Source organism: Clupea harengus, chromosome 3, assembly GCF_900700415.2.
Source record: "Clupea harengus chromosome 3, Ch_v2.0.2, whole genome shotgun sequence".
NCBI classification, from domain to species: Eukaryota; Metazoa; Chordata; class Actinopteri; order Clupeiformes; family Clupeidae; genus Clupea; species Clupea harengus.
Genome location: NC_045154.1, coordinates 21,261,946 through 21,281,907, shown reverse-complemented (window position 1 = coordinate 21,281,907; position 19,962 = coordinate 21,261,946). Strand labels below are relative to the sequence as shown.

The 19,962-nt window shown below is 45.1% G+C and overlaps 1 protein-coding gene across 1 annotated transcript in view; it reads right to left on the bottom strand.

Moving 5' to 3' along the window:
• The window catches only part of srpk2 (SRSF protein kinase 2), a 54,602-nt gene extending 36,755 nt beyond the window's left edge, over positions 1–17,847 (bottom strand). Inside the window, exons 1-2 of the mRNA XM_042707429.1 lie at positions 17,708–17,847; positions 17,407–17,473 (exon numbers count right to left, since the gene is read on the bottom strand). Of these exons, the coding sequence (XP_042563363.1) occupies positions 17,407–17,473; positions 17,708–17,723 (83 nt within the window). The 5' untranslated portion in view covers positions 17,724–17,847. The remainder of the gene's footprint in view (positions 1–17,406; positions 17,474–17,707) is intronic.
• Positions 17,848–19,962: the final 2,115 nt, after the last annotated feature.

The window sequence follows — 19,962 nt, the reverse complement described above, 5'->3', positions numbered from 1 at the left end:
GAGGGAGAGAGAGAAAGACAGAGAGACTGTGAGAGAGAGAGAGAAAGATGCGTTGAGACACGTTACCTTTCCGGGGACGAGGATTTCTCTGAGTTGACGGACATGAGCGGTGCCTGTTAGCCGCTCGCTTGCCAAGGAACGGGACAGAGGTGACGAGGAATGATAAAACAGCGTCTCTCTCTCTCTCTCTTTCTCTCTCTCTCTTTCCCCTTTTCTCTCCTACAGCTCCTCAGCTCTGCTGCTGCCTCTACCTCCTCTCTGTGCAAGCGAAGGGGGGGGGGGGGTATGTCTCCCCTCCTCCTCCTCCTCCTCCTCCTCCTCTCTTCCTCTTCCTCAGAGGAAGAAATAATGGAGTGCAGTGCTCCAGGAGAAAAACAAATAACAACAAAATGTTAAAAAAAAATCAAAAACGAGAAAAAAAACGTGCTAAAGCTGGACAGCTGCGAGAAATCTTGCTGCGTGGGTCTCTCAAGAAAGGCGATGTGAGTCGCCTCTCCTCAGCCCACCCCCCCTCTTTTTCTCCCTTCCTTCCTTCCTTCCTTCTCACCCCTCCTTCACTCTCTCTCTCCTTTATTTTCACGTGCCGGTATTTCTCTCCTTTCCCCCCTCTGCGTTTCTTCTTCCTCCCTCGTTCCCTGTGCCGCTGTGACTGCTGTTGTTTCCTGAATGGTGCTGAAATGACTGGTGGAGCTCCCACACACTGTCTGTCTATGCCTCTCCTCCTCCTCCTCCTGCTGCTGCTGCTTCTCTCTCTCTCTCTCTCTCTCTCTCTCACTCTCTCTCTCTCTCTCACTCTCTCTCTCTCTCTCTCTCTCAGCGGCGCAGTAGCTGGCTCACTCAGGCCTTCTGCAGCTCTGCACAACAACAGAGGCCGTGAGCGCACTGGGCCAAACCACTGTCTGTGTGGGAGAGGGGGGGAGGAGCGGCTTGCACGGCAGAGGGCCAAACGAAAGCAGCCCTGCTTCCGTCACTCTCTCCTCCCTTTCTCCCGGAGCAATCCAAAGCCTCCCTCCCTCCCTCCCTTCCTCCCTCCCTCTCTCTCTCCTCCCGCCCCCTTTTCCCTCCTCCCTTCGTCTTGTTACGACATCCTGTATCTCGGGGCAACGCCGCACATATCTGACTTTTTTTCTCCCCCTCCTCTCTCTCTCCCTCTCACTCTAGCTTATCCTCTCATTCTGTCTTTCTCTTTCCCATCCCTATCCTAAACAGCTCACTCTGCCCCCCACCCCCCACCCCCCACCCCATCTCTCCTCTGTTTCCCCTTCTCTGCGTTTCCGCTGTTGCCTTTTTGCTTTCTTCCTTCTCCTGGCCAAGTATTCTCTCCTTCAGCAGATGGGTCTATTTCTACATGAGTGGGCAGCAGAGAGAAAGGTAGCTGGAGGGTGAAGCCATCACAGGGGGTCCCTTACAGTCCGTCTGCCTCCATCCACCTCTCTCCCTTTCTGTCTTTCTTTCTCTCTCTCCCTCCCTCCCTCCCTCGTTCTCCCTGTTTCTCTCCCATGTTGACCTCATTTCTAGGAGGACATTCTGAGGTTACTCTGGCTGACTAGACTGGTCTAGCTGCTGACTATTTTGTCTCGGAGCAACTGAGCAATTGTCTTACATCCATTGTTGATGCATACGTGTAAAAAGCATGAATTTGCAGTCAAACACTTCCATACACTGCCTACAGGAACTCATGTTGTATCAATGAAAAATTGTATTGTACAAACCGGCACATCCGTACACTGTCTACTGTGTGCAAATGCTAAGTATGAGAGCTAAATTGTGTTAATGCATGTTGACCTATTCCACTGGAGCTCAGGAATCAGTGTGAAACATAGATCAGCTAATACAAAGGATTTGCACATTTCACTCAATCAGTCTTAAATGTTCGACAGAGTAAATCTGTGACCATGTGACTCAATACCTCAGAGCAAAACATTATGTCTGATTGAATGCACTAATAAACAGCAAAATACACAAACACACACACACACACACACACACACACAATGAATACATGCATTAAGTATACAAATAACCTTTTACATAGTCACACACAAAACAAAATGCACACACGCACACACACACAAGCTCTCTCTTTCACACACACACACACACACACACACACACACACACACAGAAACAGAGCTAAATAAAAGCTCATATGCAAGCCTGACCAATCTAGCTGTCCTCATTCAATTTGGATGTTGGCCAATGGGGTGGAGAAACTGCTGTGTGTCAAAAAGGTTTATCTCACTTTATGAATATTACTGCAGAGCACCCCCAGACCAAGAAACAGAGTTGGTACAGTCCTGATGTCATATCTCCAAAGAGAAGGCTCGGAACTGAGCCTACAGTCCTAAATGACAATGAGCAGCATCATCAACACACACACACACACCATGAAAAAAGAGATTTCTTTGCACAAACTACCGGATACCATACCCACATTTTAAACACACACAGACACACACACTGAACACACTAGCGCAGCGCTCAGTAGGGGGTTGCATTGCAGCGCTAAGCTGTCTGTGCTGATGGAAATGACTTCACTGGTGAGCAAGAAAGATGAGGAATCCACTATAAATGTGTGTCTGTGTGTGTGTGTGTGTGTGTGTGTGTGTGTGTGTGTGTGTGTGTGTGTGTGTGTGTGTGTGTGTGTGTGTGTGTGTGTGTGTGTGTGTGCGTGTCTGTGTATGCCTTTTCCCCTGCAAGACTATTTGGTTGAAAAAAACACCATGGTGCGTGTTTAAGCAATTTGTGGCAGTAAATAAGTATGTGCAAGTGTGTCCAAGTGGTGGGGGCTGCATGCATGCATGTCTCTGTGCCTGTATGGGGTGTGTCAATCATGTTGATGAACCATCTGAGTGGGAACTGAGGAGATGAACTGGTGCCTACACTAGCATGTGTGGGACTGCAATCTGTCTGTTACTGAGTAAAGATGCCCCCTCCCTCCCTACCCCCTCCTCTCTCTCTCTTCTCCCTGACTCTGTCTTTCCCCCCACCCCCTCCCTCCAGCCTCCCTACCCCCTCTCCATCCTGTGTCTCCTCCAGACCTGCGGGTGGGAGAACTAGGCCGTGTAAAGATAGCTCTGGGCAGCCTCAGCCTCAGCACAGCCTCCAAAAATATCTATCTGCCTGAGCGTTCAGGAGAGGGACCAACGGGGGGATTTCGCCATCTCTCCCCCCCCTGCTTGCTCTCTCCACTGCCACATGCACCTAACCCCCCCGACGCAAAATCTCATGGCTCCCACCAGTAGCACGCAGTTTATCATTCAGTATTAGAGCTATAATTCAGTACTATGCATTACAGCACGACTTCACCAAGCGAAGCTTGTGTGTGTAGACAAATAGATCCTCGGTGAGGACCATAACGGACGCTTTAATGACCGATGATGGGTCTCCATTCTCCATTCCTGTGCACTTGTGCCTCTGCTAATCGCCTGTCTCCTAATCACGCTGTTGCTATAGTGATGCGTTTATTCTGGGCTTTTGTGCAGCTGGCGTCATATAGAGCGTGGGGCTCACAGTCACAAGCCAGTTCCCCCTGCCTTCCCAGGAGCCAGGCATTATGACTGAGTGGGAGGGGGAGGATTCGAGGCTGACGAGATCAAAAGCTGTGGGTGAGCATCGAGGGCTGTCTTTGTGTGTCCGTGTGGAACCATGAAGTCCTATTGCAATGATCAGTTGCTTAGCACCCCCTACAGTAACAATGCTTCCATGGCAACCTTAATCTGTGCTGCTACAACATCCATGTCCCCAATCGGTTATTGATTCAGTGGAGGAAAGGGCCTCTCTTAGTCATTCACACACACACACACACACACACACACACACACACAGTCATTGTTTATAGTGGATAGAGCTCTCTTCCCCAGAGACACACTGCACAGATCAGCAGCTGGCACTCTAACTGCTTACTGTGGCTGTTGACACTGTCACTGGCCAACAGGCAGGTATTGCTGGCCATAACTGAGTGTGTGTGTGTGTGTGTGTGTGTGTGTGTGTGTGTGTGTGTGTGTGTGTGTGTGTGTCTGTGTGTGTGTGTGTGTGTGTGTGTGTGTGCAGACAGTGAGAGAGAGAGAGAGAGAGAGAGAGAGAGAGAGAAGGAGACAGCAAGAGAGCACATGCATGCGTGCGCCAGAGAGAGAAAGACGGATAACGGTCACCCAGCATTCAAAACGAGAGGAGTGTGAAATCAGAGAGGGTAAATATATTAGTGTGGGCTTGCTCTTGATGCATGTGCGCCCAGCCGCCGCCGGAGCTGGAAGGTTCGAGTGACTTCATCAGCTAAGTGCTGTTTGTTTTAACTGATGGATGAGGGAGTGTGACCTGCGGGCTCCCCTCCTTGGCCAGCTGCTACGGTGAACTGGGCTATTGTGTTTAACACAAGGAGCAGGTCAGCTGCCACCCACACCACGCATCTTAACATGCACAGCAGCGTCAGTCAAGGGGAGCTCCTAATGCCCGTATTAGCCATTGACTGGACGCTAATCTGGATGCTAGCCCCGATTCTTAAACGCACTGTAATGCTTAAGTGGACATTTCCATTGTCTACATCTCAAGACTTGAAGAGTCGCGCTCTGTTATAGTGTGCATGTTGTTCATGTCTCCTTTATGAAGAATTTGCTTCGGTGTACTACAGGACACTGGTGAATGCCACTCGAATGTGTGAGCAAAAATAGCTGCTGAAGTAGGTGAATGATGGAAACTCTGTGTTTGCATTGTTGCTTCTGTGTCCTTGTAGTGTTGACAGGCGTCCTGGTTTTCCCTTGAATGTCCTGGTTTTCGATCGCCTGTCCCGGAAAAAGTCGCCTCTGTTCCCATTTGTTTTAGACTTTTTGTATACACCAAAACAATCTTCCTCTTGGCCTATTTTGTATTACAGCGTGCACAACTGTCTTGTCAACTTATCAACCATCCACTTTCAAGACTTCATTACAAACCACTACCACACAATTCCTAGTGTCTCTAAACTGAGAGTATCATTACACGGTCTACTCTAGAGCGTAAAATGAAACCGCTATCTGCATGTGGAGTATCAACATCAAAGCTGAGAAATGGATTCAGGATCATGTGCTCCAGGTTTGCATGAGATGCTAACAGAATGCTAACTCATTGAGATGTCAGCACGCCGGCAGCCAGCAGAATGCTAACTCATTGCATGGTGCTCGTGTAAATAAGCTCTCCTCCTTTCATCCTGCATTATTAATGTGACAAGAGTACCCACACCCCACGCACACTGGGTGCTAATGTATGGGAAAATGATGTCCTTTGTTTTAGGTATGTCTCCTCACCTTGTTTATCTTCATAATCCCTTTATAATGTGGTTATGAATTATGGATTTTAAATGCCTGAGTCTTGTACTAGACATAATATAGTTCCGATGGAATTCTGTTTTCAACATAACTCTAGAAGGAGCTGTAAGTGAGCTGGAAATGGGTCTGAGGAAGGCTCTGCATACTCATTGGTATCAAGTGACATCTCACTTTCTGATTCATCAACAGCAGCACTGTGGAATGTTCCAGAAATTCAGGATAAAAGCTTGATGTTCTCTACTTGTCCTGTCCTGTGTAAAACAGACCTTCCTGCATGCATAAAGAGCAAAACAAAACAACACGGAACAAAAAAACAACAAAAACAAAAATACACACAAACACTCAGTGAACTATTTATACAGACACCCCTTCCGTACACACTCTCATGGCATGACACACGCAGACCTATGCATGCAGGCATACAGGGCCAAAACGTTCACTCCCACACGAGTCGCCAGGTCCTCTGAGCCAAACCAACCAACCGACAGCGTAATCTCATCTGCGAGGGGGCGTGCACACGATTCAACATGATGCATCACAGACAACTGCGTGGAGGGCAAGGGCGCCCTCTGTTGACTTATAGGACCAACTGCATGTCCAGTCTGCTCACTATCTTACTACCCCCGCCTCCTTCAAAATTCCAGCGATGCAACAACCCCACCAACACAAGAACAAAGTTCAACACCCAGCTCTTCCAGGACATAGGAACAACTGAACTGTACCAAACCACCTTACAGAACAGGTTCCAAGCCCTGCAAGAAGAACAACACAAATCAGTGGAAGAGCACTGGAGCAACCTGAAAAACATATGGAAAGAGGCGTGCCTAGAAGTAGTGGGGAGAAAAGCAACAAACCATAAACCTTGGTTGTCAACAAACACACTGAAGAAAATTGAAGAAAGGAGGACAAAAAAAGACACACTAAACAAAAGCAAAACCCGAGCAAAAAAGGCAGCAGCTCACAAAGAATATGAAACAGCAAATAAAGAAGTGAAGAAAAGTGCAAAATGTGACAAGCGGAATTACATTGAGAATTTGGCACGGGAAGCAGAGGAAGCAGCTGGAAAAAACAACATCAAAGAACTCTACATGACCACCAAGAAACTAGCTGGTAAGTTTAGACAGACAAACACCCAGATCAGGGATAAACAGGGACGACTTCTCACCACCAAAGAAGAACAACATCGAAGGTGGACAGAACACTTTAAGGAGCTGCTCAACAGACAGCCCCCTGCCCAAAAGGTAGAGATCCCACCAGCCACACACACGCTGGACATCAACTGTGGCCCCCCAACAAGATCTGAGGTGAGGAAGGCCATCAAGGAATTGCGACGTGGCAAAGCAGCAGGGCCAGATGACATCCCATCAGAGGCTCTACAAGCAGATCTCGACACCTCAACCACCATGCTCCACCAGCTAATAAAGACCATATGGTTGGAAGAAGGAAACATACCAACAGACTGGAAGGACGGGCTCATTGCTGTCATACCAAAGAAAGGAAACCTCAGGGATTGCAACAGCTACCGAGGGATCATGTTGCTATCAACACCAGGCAAAGTGTTCAGCCGCATCATCTTGGAGAGACTTCGTAAGGGGGTTGATGATGAACTGAGAGAAAACCAAGCTGGTTTCAGGAACAAAAGATCGTGCACCGACCAAATTGCTAGCCTCAGGATCATCATTGAGCAGTCTATAGAATGGCGAACACCTGTTCATGTCAATTTCATAGACTTTGCAAAGGCATTTGACAGTGTAGACCGTGAAATGCTATGGAAACTCATGGCACACTATGGAATCCCCACAAAGTATACCAACATCATCAAGAACATGTACTGGGACATGCAATGCAACGTACTCTTCCAGGGATGCGCACAAGAAAAATTCAAAGTACTCACTGGCGTGAAACAGGGCTGCCTGCTTTCCCCTTTCCTCTTCCTTCTGTGCATTGACTGGATCATGGTACAATCAACCCACAATAAAAAGACTGGCATCCAGTGGAGTCTAACAGAACATCTGGAGGACCTCGACTTTGCGGATGACATCGCACTACTCTCCCATAGCCACCAACAGATGCAGGACAAATCCGAACTGCTAGAAAAAACAGCAGCTGGACTTGGACTCAAAATAAATGGTCCAAAAACCAAAGTAATGCGGATAAACACCAAGAACACGGACCCAATAACCATCGGGGACCAGACGCTGGAAGATGTCGACAAATTCACCTACCTGGGAAGTGTGATAGCTGTTGATGGTGGGACAGAGGATGACGTGAAGACAAGAATTGGGAAAGCAAGAACAGCATTTAACATCTTAAACAAAATTTGGAAAAGTAAAAACATCTCCCTCAAGACGAAGCTTCAAATTTTCAACTCCAACATCAAAACCGTGCTGCTCTATGGCTCCGAAACCTGGAGAACTACCACCAACATCACAAACAAACTACAAACCTTCATAAACCACTGTCTAAGACGCATCCTTGGAGTCTTCTGGCCAAACACAATAAGCAACATCAACCTATGGGAATGCACAAAACAAGAAACAGTAGATATACAGCTGTTAAGGAGAAAATGGAGCTGGATTGGACACACACTACGAAGAAACACAACAGCAATAACAAAACAGGCACTGACATGGAACCCACAAGGCAAACGGGGTAGAGGACGACCCAAAAACACCTGGAGAAGGAGCACAGAGCAGGAATTCAAGAAGAAGGGGCTGACGTGGAAACAGCTGGAGAGGATGGCTCAGGACAGACGAGGGTGGAAACAATTCATCAATGGCCTATGTTCCGAGAGGAATACAAAGGCTTAACTAACTAACTCCTTCAAAATTGACAAATCAAATGGCACAGCCAAAAAGGCAAATGTAACAGCTGTCACACAGATTACACTGGGGTTCAAATGAACCTCACAGGGGGCAGAAGACTTGTCCCAATTTTCTGCCCAATATTCCTCTTATGTGGGGCCTCAGTATCCTGCAGACAACCTTGATTTTATGAGTCAGTGAGACTAGATTACAAAGACATACCGCAGAGCTGCAACCTACATAACAACCTCTATGTCTACTGTGTAATGTAGCTATGTGCCACGCACATGTATTTGTGTGTGTGTGTGTGTGTGTGTAGCTGTGTGCACGCGCATGTGTTTGTGCAGACCTCTAGCTGGCAAGGAGAAAGCTACATTTCTGCTGATTAGGTCATGCTGCCATCCAGTGGGTGCAACACATGAGATGGCCGACTACCAGATGCATCACCTCTCCAAGTAATTAAGATCAATACTCATGCTAGTCATGCCACAGCACAACTCCCATGCAATGCACCATCCTAGAACAGGAGAACTAATTCACTTAAAGCTATTTCTCACGTGACAAAAATAGTACGAGTGAAGTGGATAGTGCAAACTGCCCTGTCTGGACTAAATAGGTCACTGGAGTTATGGGGGTGGGTTAGCCTTGTCTTCAAGGGTTAATGTCTGCCATACTTGCACAGCGCTTGCTCCATATTTGTCGAAGGAGGGCCCCAACCTCAGGACCACAGACGAAGCACAGAGTGTCTGCCCAACAGTGGGAAGTGTGGACATGTCACAGGTCAAGAAGCACACTTTCAGTGTTGTTGGAACAATGTGTGTGTGTGTGTGTGTGTGTGTGTGTGTGTGTGTGTGTTCCCCTGCAGTAGCTTTAAAGGACTGTAAAGCCCCACTGGATTAGATTATCTGTTGGGTTAATGTTATGGCCGGCTGGTGTGCTGCCCAAAGAGCCAGTGGATCTACACCTCCTGGTCAGGTATGCCGTAAACTCCATTTAGCATTAACCTAAGCCTTAGTAATGACAGTATTAGTGGCAGGAAAATACCACACTGCTGGGTATAGTAGCAGGCCAATGTCTGAGAGAGAGGAAACAATGATTATATTAGAAATATTAGTTATGTATTGAATTGGAAAATCCCTACTACATAATATCTTTTATTTTTTTATATTCCATAGCGATTACAACATAAACATTAGTATGCATTTAATCTTAATATCTACTACATTTACAGTACAGTTGATGGCAGCATAATAGAGACGTATGCGAGTCTAATCAGAATACAGCCCCTGGGAGTTACTTGAGGTGTCTGCTGAATTAAGGACACTCTAAACCAACAGTGCTGTTTAACATCTGAGGGAGTGTTGCTGTGACCTGCACAAACACACATGTGTGCTGGTGAAGCTTGGCACCACGAATGCCACGAGGCCCAGGTCATCAGCCCTTAGTGTTCACTAAAGCTGTTACCACGAGGCTTCTTCAAATGGACGCTGAGTCCCAAGTGCAATTTCAATGATGGGATCATGAAGGAGGTGAGACGGCACAGATTGATTAGGGCAGCAGGGAGACTTAGGGTCATAATCTCTGATTGCTAGAGGAACAGATGCTCAGATTAAGTCACCCTCTCTATGGTGTGTGACACACACACACAGACACACAGACACACACACACACACACACACACACACACACACACACACACACAAACACACACACAGACACACACACACACACACACACACACACACACACATACACACACACAGACACACACACACACACACACACACACACACACACACACACACACATACACACAAACCCATATGTGCACCATGTCTCTGAGTTGACTTTGCTTGCTCCATGTCTTTGGAGGGTGAGTGGTTTACTGGCCCACTGACTGGGTTAAAGCAAGTTAAACCCACGCACAGGCACTTTCACTCATCTCACAATATAAACAGAATAAAACTCATCTTTAGTCTCGTCACAATGCGATTACATTATACGCACAATTACATTATCCGATAAAACAAAGTAATGACGAAATCATGACTGCTAAATTAATGTTGCCTCAAGGACACATTTTTTTCACCCAAAACATAAAACACACGAATAGGACGTCTGAACTGGCCGTACAAGGTTACAATCATCCAAACTATTAACAGATACGAGGCAGATTTTAATGTAATCACATGCTATGTTGTTTTGTTATCAGCAGGAAGAAATCAGGCTACACACAGTGTCCTATTCTTCCTCAAACCCAAACCCTGGGCCCTTACTATTTTCAGTCAAATCCCCAAACCACAGCACCAGGGATGGCTTACAGGCTCTAGAGATGAAGGGAGAGCGAGTATAGAGATACTAAATATGTGCAAAAGGGTGGCGAGAGACAGAGAGAATGTTAGAGTGAGAGAATTTTTATTTTTGGGCTTTTCTAAGCCTTTTAGAAAGACAGGAGGCGAGAGAAATGGGGAATGGCCTCGAGACTACCTCAGGCCGGACTCAGGGGCACTGAACCCGTGTGTGGTATGGGATGATGACTCGTGGGCATTGAACCTGTGTGTGGTATGGGATGATGACTAGCGGGCATTGAACCTGTGTGTGGTATGGGATGATGACTAGCGGGCATTGGACCCGTGTGTGATATGGGATGATGACTAGCGGGCACTGGATCTGTGTGTGGTATGGGATGAAGACTCGCGGGCACTGGATCTGTGTGTGGTATGGGATGAAGACTCGCGGGCATTGGACCCGTGTGTGATATGGGATGATGACTCGCGGGCACTGACTGGACCTGTGTTTGGAGTGGGATGCCAATGTTGCTTCTGTACTATGGCTCCTCCCAAGATTTGACATTATTATGTATGAGTGCATATATCCATCTGATTCCAACAGATACACGAAAACGCAAGGGGATTCTTGTGAATATAAACCCTATGCTGTTGAAACTGCTTAGTGTTTAATAAAGAATAACTGATTAAAAAACATTTAAGTGCTGAAAAATGGGAAAAGTAATGAGAGTAAAAAAATGTGTAACATCAACAATGCAAGATCAACCCCTCCTGCTGATAGCCATTGTGCCCTTTGGCCTGAGGAATGGCACAAAAGCATCGCCATGGCAAACTGAACAAGATCTCCGTGACAAAGGGTGCTGCGCTGTTTCGTTTACCTTGACAACACCATTGTGTGGTCACTGATTCCACAACATACATGCCGGTACAGCATTCTAGAAGACAAAGTCATTACGAGCCAATGAGTGGAGTGTGCTCACATATGGGGAGAGCGGCTAGACGCCCTGCTAACTGATGAAATCACCGGATGCTTCTCTCTTACACCTCAACGGCACCCTACCTGGTGTGAGTCCACAGGAGTCTGTCCTCAGACCTGTGCCAGAGCGGTCAGGACCTACCAGCATCTGCTGCCTGGCAGCAAGACCGCTACGAACACTCAACTAAATGAAGGGATTCATAAAAACATGGCCTGCTTCTCCAGTCATTCAGTTGCATCTGTGAATGAAGATACGGCATTCTGTGAGGGTGTTCTTCAGAGGGTTTTGACTCACAGATAGTACACAGCTAGTCTGCCTGGGCTCCAGGTCGGTGTGTTGTTTACAGGGGAGAGATAACGTGGCAGTGTGACAGAGGACTGCACATCCCTCGGTACTCACTCGTCTTTTACATTCAGACAGAGTTCTGGAGTTCAGCTGCTCTGAGCTTCCGCTCTACTTTTCACAGTTTTCAACAGTATGTTAGACAGAGAGAGAGAGAGAGAGAGAGAGTGAGAGAGAGAGAGAGACAGGGAGGAAGAGAGTGAGCGAGAGAGAGAGAGAGAGACAGAGAGAGAAAGAGAGAGACAGAGAGAGACAGAGAGAGACAGGAGGGAAGAGAGCGAGCGAGCGAGAGAGAGAAAGAGAGAGAGATCAAAACACAGAGGGATGTGCTGTGTGGGAGTGAATTCTCCTGCTGCAGAATGTAGGCCTATGCATATAGCTGCAGAATAATGGCTCCATATGACTGCAGTATTATCATCGACAGAACTGGAGGACATGAAGAAAATGTTTCCCTGCGTGCCCAAAATCAACCTGCACAGGATAAAAGAACAGGTGAGAAGAGAGACCCCCTAACCTCCTGTTCACCATATGGACAGCACTGCACCTCCACCTGCTGCTGCTGTTACAACCACGACTATTACACAATCATTGTTCAGGAGCTTCCTTTTGATAGGCTACATTAAAAAAAACAACTCCAAAGACACAATATGTCTTGTCATTGTGGATATAAGTTCAATTTTGAGTTCTACTATCTGACAGTGGACAACTTAAAAACACTGACAGTCCATTGTGACTGGACCACATGTCAGAAGTTGACATTCTTGCATCTTGCAAAATGTACAAAGCAAGCCCAACCATTACTTCACTGAACATAAACATAAGGACAGTTAATGAATGTCAAGGTTCACGTAATCATAATTTGAATAATTGTCTGTCCATTTTACAAAAGCATGCAAGGTCAGACCTTTATGCACTGGGCACACAAAATACATTCAGACCCTTTCATCAGTAACCCAGTAACCATTAGCGCACCGTTAGCCTACACTTTTCCTGCCCGTTTCATTTCTCTCCAGTTATTCTATAAGCATATGTGATAGCATCTCCATGCTGAGATACAGCATAAATCCCTGTGGCTTCTCCAAGCTAATTTTAGATGGTTACTGCTGCTCTACTCCTGAGGGCTCTGGCTATCCAGCACTAGCCTCCGCCACCACTTGCACCTGTGAGGGTGTGTGAGGAACCGAACCCTTAGCTGTGTTCAGGTTCATATGACCCATCACAGCCTGTTCTACACAAACTAGGCTCATCTCTACAGACTACATCTACCCACACAGAGATTAAAAAAGGGAGAGAGCAAAATCTTAACTGCCCTGATACAAAGAATCACCAGTAAAACCATCTTCTCTCTAATTTGAAATGCCTACTCCCATGTTGTCTTGCTGTCAAAGAAAACAATTGCATAATATAGTGGTCCTATTTATGGAACTATTACAGCTAGCAGTATAAATGAGATGCATTTCTGTAAGAAAATGTGAAGTGTGACTGCTCAACAATAGCAGAAGATCGCTAACCTTAGCAAATAACAGATTATCGAGCCTTAACGCTGATTATTATAACTATATAATCTGGAACACATGAGCATACAGCACACAGTAGGCTTTATGATTAATAAAACAGTATTCAAAATGAGATGGCGGTCTTCATTTGTTGTGTGCAATATGCTACATAGTCTATCCAGATTAAGGCACAACATTCATCATCTGTCCATTTATTATTTAATTTAATATTTTAATTTATTAAATTCATAGTCTAAAGTGTGAAAAGACTCGTTACAAAATTCTACCCATCCTCCATGCTTTAAGTGTAAAGAATGTCAATGATACGATGATGTCAGTGGTACAGTGAGTGTACATGAGCAAATAAACCATTTAATCATTTTCAATAGAAGAGAAAAGACAGTGTATGAAATCGTCGTTATGGATCTACTGGGGTTCATTTTAACTGGGGATGAGTGTGGTCATGTGACCACAATAATCTTACTTTTACCTTATCTGACATCAGCACTTTGAGCTGCATTGTTATGTATGAAAGGTATTATACAAATAAAGTGTATTATTATTAATATCAGAAGTGATACAGATTCAACAAATGGGAAAATGTAGAGCTTCGTTATTCTGTGGTGTGTTATAAAGAAATGATAGAGTACAATGTATTTTTACAATGTGATCTTTGTTCATGCCCATGATAATTGAAAAGACAACACACAAAAAACAGCCTAATAATTACATGGGATACAACAGACTGAGTACTTTGGCATAAGGGAAATAGAAGTTTCTTCTACGGCATTCCCAGCGAAAATAACCTCTAGGGGAACACGGATTCAAAGCGTCCCAGTTGAATCTCCAGTTGAGATAAACACACAGTAGGGTATTTTTTAAATCCCCAGGTAACGCCATTTATCATATTTCTCATCAATTGGGTCCAACGACATGTCTCTCACAGGGAAACATGGTTACTGGCTGCACAAGAGCATGGGGGAGGGGAGGATCAATTCGACATCAGAGAAAGAGAGAGGCTAATGGGAGATAGCTATTATGAAGGCCATGCTTGTGTGACAGTACTTATCTCTGCTGCCAGGGACAAGCAGGACACACACAGACCCGACTACAGTGTCATCTGTGTCTCGGGCCTGGGGAAACCTTAGACAAAAATCAATGCGGTTTACAATGCAACATGTACATGTACCTACATCAATCAAGATCACTCACCAGCTATCAAAACATCGCCCCCAATGAGGCAGATTAATTTCCTACGACCTACAACAAACGTTTGTTTTGAAACCAAATCCTTCAAACAGAATATGGCAGTCTCCAAAAAGTTGTGAATGTATTCAAGATATATTCAAATGATCAGTCAAATTACAAAAGTCCCTCTAACTGTTCTCAGTCAGCTACATAAACATTGACAATGCTCAGCGTGTTGTACATCTGACATTGATTGGAAACATCCCAGTCCTTCTCTGTATAACACCACTAAACCAGGCTCTAGGCTCTTTGGTGTGCAGGACAGCTACAACGCCACTAACATGAAACTACTATAAAGTGCATGCATGCATTAGCACTGTGCATGGCGCGCAGCTGCGACAGAGCTGAATCTTTCCGTTCACGCCTCTGGGTCGACTGCACAGGCTGACGACCTCACATGGCACATGCTCACTACCACAACAGCTATGAGCAACGCCAAAACAAAAGAGAAAAAAAAAAGAAAAACACCAACAAGAACAAAACGTTTACTGTCTGTGGTGAGTGGTGAATGCAACCACCCCGCTTTCCTCAGGCTTTGTGCTGTGGAGGAACATGTCCAAGTGCCCCCAGAAGGCACCAAAAATGCAGTGGGACAACAAAAGTCTCTCATGAGACACAGTTTAAATTGTAAACAAAGCATGCAAGATAGATTTTTAGGTTCCTGAAAGGGGCAAGGTGTTGTGTAGATATGAGGACTGGGTGTGAATTATTTTAAATGTACCATGTTTACCTGAGCGTTTGCGTGTGTTTGTGTGTGTGTATTTGGGAGGGAGGGAGGGAGAAAGAGAAAAAGAGAGAGTGTGAGGGAACATAATTATTGAAAGCGAACTCCCTATGAACTCTCAAAACCCCTCCCTCGAGCACTGTCAATACTCTGCCCAGTCAAGCAGTGACAACACAAAGTAAACAAGACAACAGTCTCACGGTGTGCCTTTCTAGAATCTATACCAAGTTACAACATAAACCTGACGTAAATTAGAACATAGGCTCCATCTGTTGACCGACGTGGTCTAAATGTGGGTGGAAACAATTAGTGTGCTGAATGCATTTGAAGCCAAGGCACAAGAAGGCTCTCGACACATCTGATGCCCCCATGAGACTGTACCTGGTACAAAGTGGACACCACTTTAAGACAAACACAAGCCATGCAGTGGCTTTAATGTCTCACACGTCTCACACGTCTCACACCAACATGTCCACACAGACACACACAGAGTCCTCCCACTCGGAGCACAGCACACCCTCACACTCCAGCTGTCTCGCGCCTTGACTATACTTGCTTACGGATGCGCACAAGTCTGCGCGGTCAAAAATGGAGGGTACAGGGACGTCCGCACAGAGTACATCCTCTGATGTTGAAATTGACATCACTCGGACCCTAGCTGACACGCAATGAACTTTGCTGCTGGGGCCGCTTGTGGAAAAGAGTCTGTATTCTTCCAGTCTTTTGAGTGGTTCTGAGTGCCTTGTTTCTGTGGTACTCCAGATGACCATCGGGGAAAGGTCACTTTATATGTCAATGAGACAGGGGCATGGAGTCAGAGTGTGCTGTGAACAAGATTCATTATGGCTTTCTGAACTAAGTATATGGGAAGAACTGCCTGGGGCAGTCTTTGCGATTAACCCTTCAGCAGAGGAGTTTTGAACATTCTAATAAAAGAATGCATTCATTGATATTCTTTAGAACATTCATTCTGCAACATTCTTAACACTCTGGTGTGAAGGGTTTATATTGAAGTCCCCTGGACCAAGGTCTTCTACAACACTGTAGACTTGTGGCATAACAATATACCCTAACCTACAGTGCACAGTCTGATAAAAGTTATTAAGAAAACTCATAAATACCACTCATGAGAGCTCATGGATGTGTTATTACACCCGGAGTCCCTAAGCTACACTCCTTATCTAACCTATTGTAATGTTACATAATGATAACGCAGTGTAGGCTACACACAGCAAATAACCCATATACCATTCTACATTTATTACAGACACACCCACTGGAACGTTGCTTTTTACCTCAGTGTTTAACGATGTCCTGAGGAGGACACTATTGCCTTTCAATACTATGGCTTACACAAGCTCCAGACATTTCCAGTAAATTCTACAGCCTCGGTGTGGTTATAACCTAGGAATCACCTAATTGATGCTAGTGACAACCTGTGACGTCGGTCCAATGGCATAGTGACATGAAGTAGGTTCTACACCCGGTAAAGCGATTCGTGCGCTCATTGAGAAAATAACTGCCCTGTGCGTCTTAAATTCCACACTCCTGCCGCACAGCGTTTTACTCTACATGGCTGAAACACGCCCACCCACAATACAGTCGGAATTCCCTAGTCTATCTCTGATAGGCTCTTCTAGCACTACTTCATGCCGTGTGCATTCCTTTGACATCATCTTGAAATGCGTTGCTTTTTCCAACTAGTACACCAGCATCCATGTAATCACTCCAGCGAGAGCGGTCACATCTGTCACATCCAATCTGCGCAAAAAAACATCCCCCATAACACTGGTGCACATCAGTGCTCAGCTGCAGCACGAGGACTGAACAGATTAACACACGGATTGCCAGCAAACAATAAAGCAGCAAGTAGCTAAAGCGTGAAACACAAACAAAAACATATATGCACCCAGCGTCAGGCCACGCATCGTTGCCATTAGCAACTTCCGACACCACACAGTTGGAGTGCCCTGAGAAGCTAATGCGAGAACCTGAAAAAGGAGTCCATACTCCGTGCTAGCACCTGCACCGTAGCCAACAGTGCGTCGGTGTATGAGAACATTCATGCGCGTCTTTCTATCCCTCCATATGCCATTCTCTAAGCAGGGAGTCACGCTGTCAACAATGATGTATGGAGAAACAAGCACGACTGCTGTCACTACAGGACACAAAAACACAAACACGCACACATGCAGTCTCTTTGGACCGCCTCCGCCCTGCTTACCTTCGATGATGGGTTGTCTTTTCTTTTTTCCCTTTCGGCCTCCTCTTTCGGGCCTGGATGGCCATTACTAAGTGAAATACAGCGATGGGGCAGGAGAACAGCCCAAGTCAGAATGAGAGTAGGAAGATGTGAAGAGAGATAAGGGGAGAGAAAGAACAACACAGCAATCGTAAGACAGCCAATCTAGCCGGTATGAGCATAATTTCAAAAGGTCACAAACACAAGTATTTGCTTACGATGGTAATACAAAACAATGGCTTTGCCAACCCAAAAGGCTTATATAAGAATGAGTTTCTCATACCCTTCCTGGAGCTCATGATGTTTTCCTGCTTCCCCTCAGCAGCAGCGGCAGCTCGGCAGCGGCAGCCGGGTTCTCTCGCTTCTCCAAGCTCTCCGGAGGATGCGCACTCCCTCTATCGACAGGACGTAGGTGCGCGCTCAAGCACAAACGTGAGCGCGCAAATAACTGTCAGCAAACGAAAGAGAAGACTGAAAGATATGTTCACTTCCGTGTCATTTTACATACAATTTGTCAACTTAAAAGTCCTAAAGTAAAATGCAAACCTATTTTGGGGTTGTGCAACTCCTACTGGGTCACAAGCAATAACGGCATATTGTACATGTCACACCACAAGAATTATCTAATGGTGTTACATCCGAATTTTAACATCACTCATAGTCACCCAATTGGTACTGTTAACATTTTTACAGGCCACATTTAAGGCTACCTGACAGTAGTCAGTTTGAGCATTATGAACATGGTAGCCTACTGCTGGCTCTCGAATGTAACTTCACTCATACACACAGGCATATGGTTAGTCATGTTTCATCAGCAGCATCAGAATATACAAAAGCTAAATAAAACATCCAGAATTCCTCTCTGCTCCAAGAGTATCCTCTCACCTTGTATGGTAAACTAAAAAAAACATACTGCAAGTCCCAGAAGTACATCTGTGCTCAGATTTAGATTATGATGTGGACAAAGATCTTCTTAAACCCTCTTCAACCATTTGCAAAATTGTTTTCAATCCATTACTAAGCTTTAGACCCACACTAGTTCTCTGAAGATATCCACTTCCATTTCACACCTTTGTCCAAATACTTCACACAAAAGACACAGAGTCAAGTTCATGCTTATACTAGCCTACTGATATGCCTGCCAAAACCCTCACCACACTATTGCAGCAAGTCCTCACCAAAGCTCCACGTGGGCTTGTTAGTGCCTACTAGTAGTGCCTACTTGAGCTGCTACACCACTTTTCTAAATGGATGGAGTTTTTGAGGCTTTATTATGTTTTTTCAGTGTCATCTTCTTTTTTTTTTACCTTTTTAACTTCTGTTTTGGATAGCTGAAAATGTCATGGTGTGTGTGGCGGTCATCTTTTGCCTTTTAACATCTGACCTTTTTGTGTTGTGTTATTTGTCTTTTAACTGACTTTACATTTATGTTCAAGAAATACATAAATGTTCAACACATGTAAATGTTGAAATAAAACATATCATTATTTATTTACTTTTATTAGTAGTATTGCATGTGTGTACAACATAAGGCCAGCTAAACTTGTGTAGTGTGTTGTGAGAGGCACAATCCCACACTTGAATTTCAACAGAAAATTCAAGCATGTGAGGTAGCACAGAGGCTAAAACCAGTGTGCTACTTCCAGTCACTAACATTGTTCTTAAGGTGTTACCTATTTGTACATACTGTACCACTCTATGCCCACTGGCCTTCATTATGCATTTTACCCCAGTTCTGTTCAATTTGGGAAGGTCATTACACCACTTTCCAAGAACAATTAATTCTCCCTGTACTGATGTGAACTGAAGGCTAAGTTGTCACCTGGAAACTGGTCGACCATAAGAGGACTTTGTGTCACATCTGCCTCTTAAGTCTTCTTCGAAAAAATTAAAGCTACAAGGTCATAACACCTTGGTTACTTGTGGAACCATGTGGAACACGTGTTGCGTGTACGTGTCATTGGAACACCAGATGCTCCAGCTGTCAAGAAGGCCTCTAAGGAATACATTCAAGCAGGATTTACAACTTCAGACTTCGGCCACCAGAGGGCCATTGAGATCAGCAAAGGGCTTTTCTCTATAGATGACTATTCCTTCCTCTTTCCTCTTTTCAGGTTTCAAGTAAACTATGAAGGTGACATAGCCAGTTTCACCTTTAAGGGGGGACCACCAATCTTAGTAAGTACCAATCTTTGATTTAATGATTGATTACATTCAAAAACTGGAACTTATGGCACAATGACCACAACCTGTAACTCATGTGCCAACTCCCTAAACCAATTCTGCTAAACTATAAGCACAATTATCTGCTTTAGACACAGATTTCAATTGTTAACCGCACTTTCTTCAAAACACAACACACAATTATCTGCTTTAGACACAAATTTCAATTGTTAACCACACTTTCTTCAAAACACTAAACACCATCCTCTCTACTTTGCACACTTCATCAATGCCAAAACCTCCTTGTGTTCAGACAGAACACACTGCTATTCAATTGGCAAAACTTCCATTTCCAAGGCTGTTGTGCAATTTGAA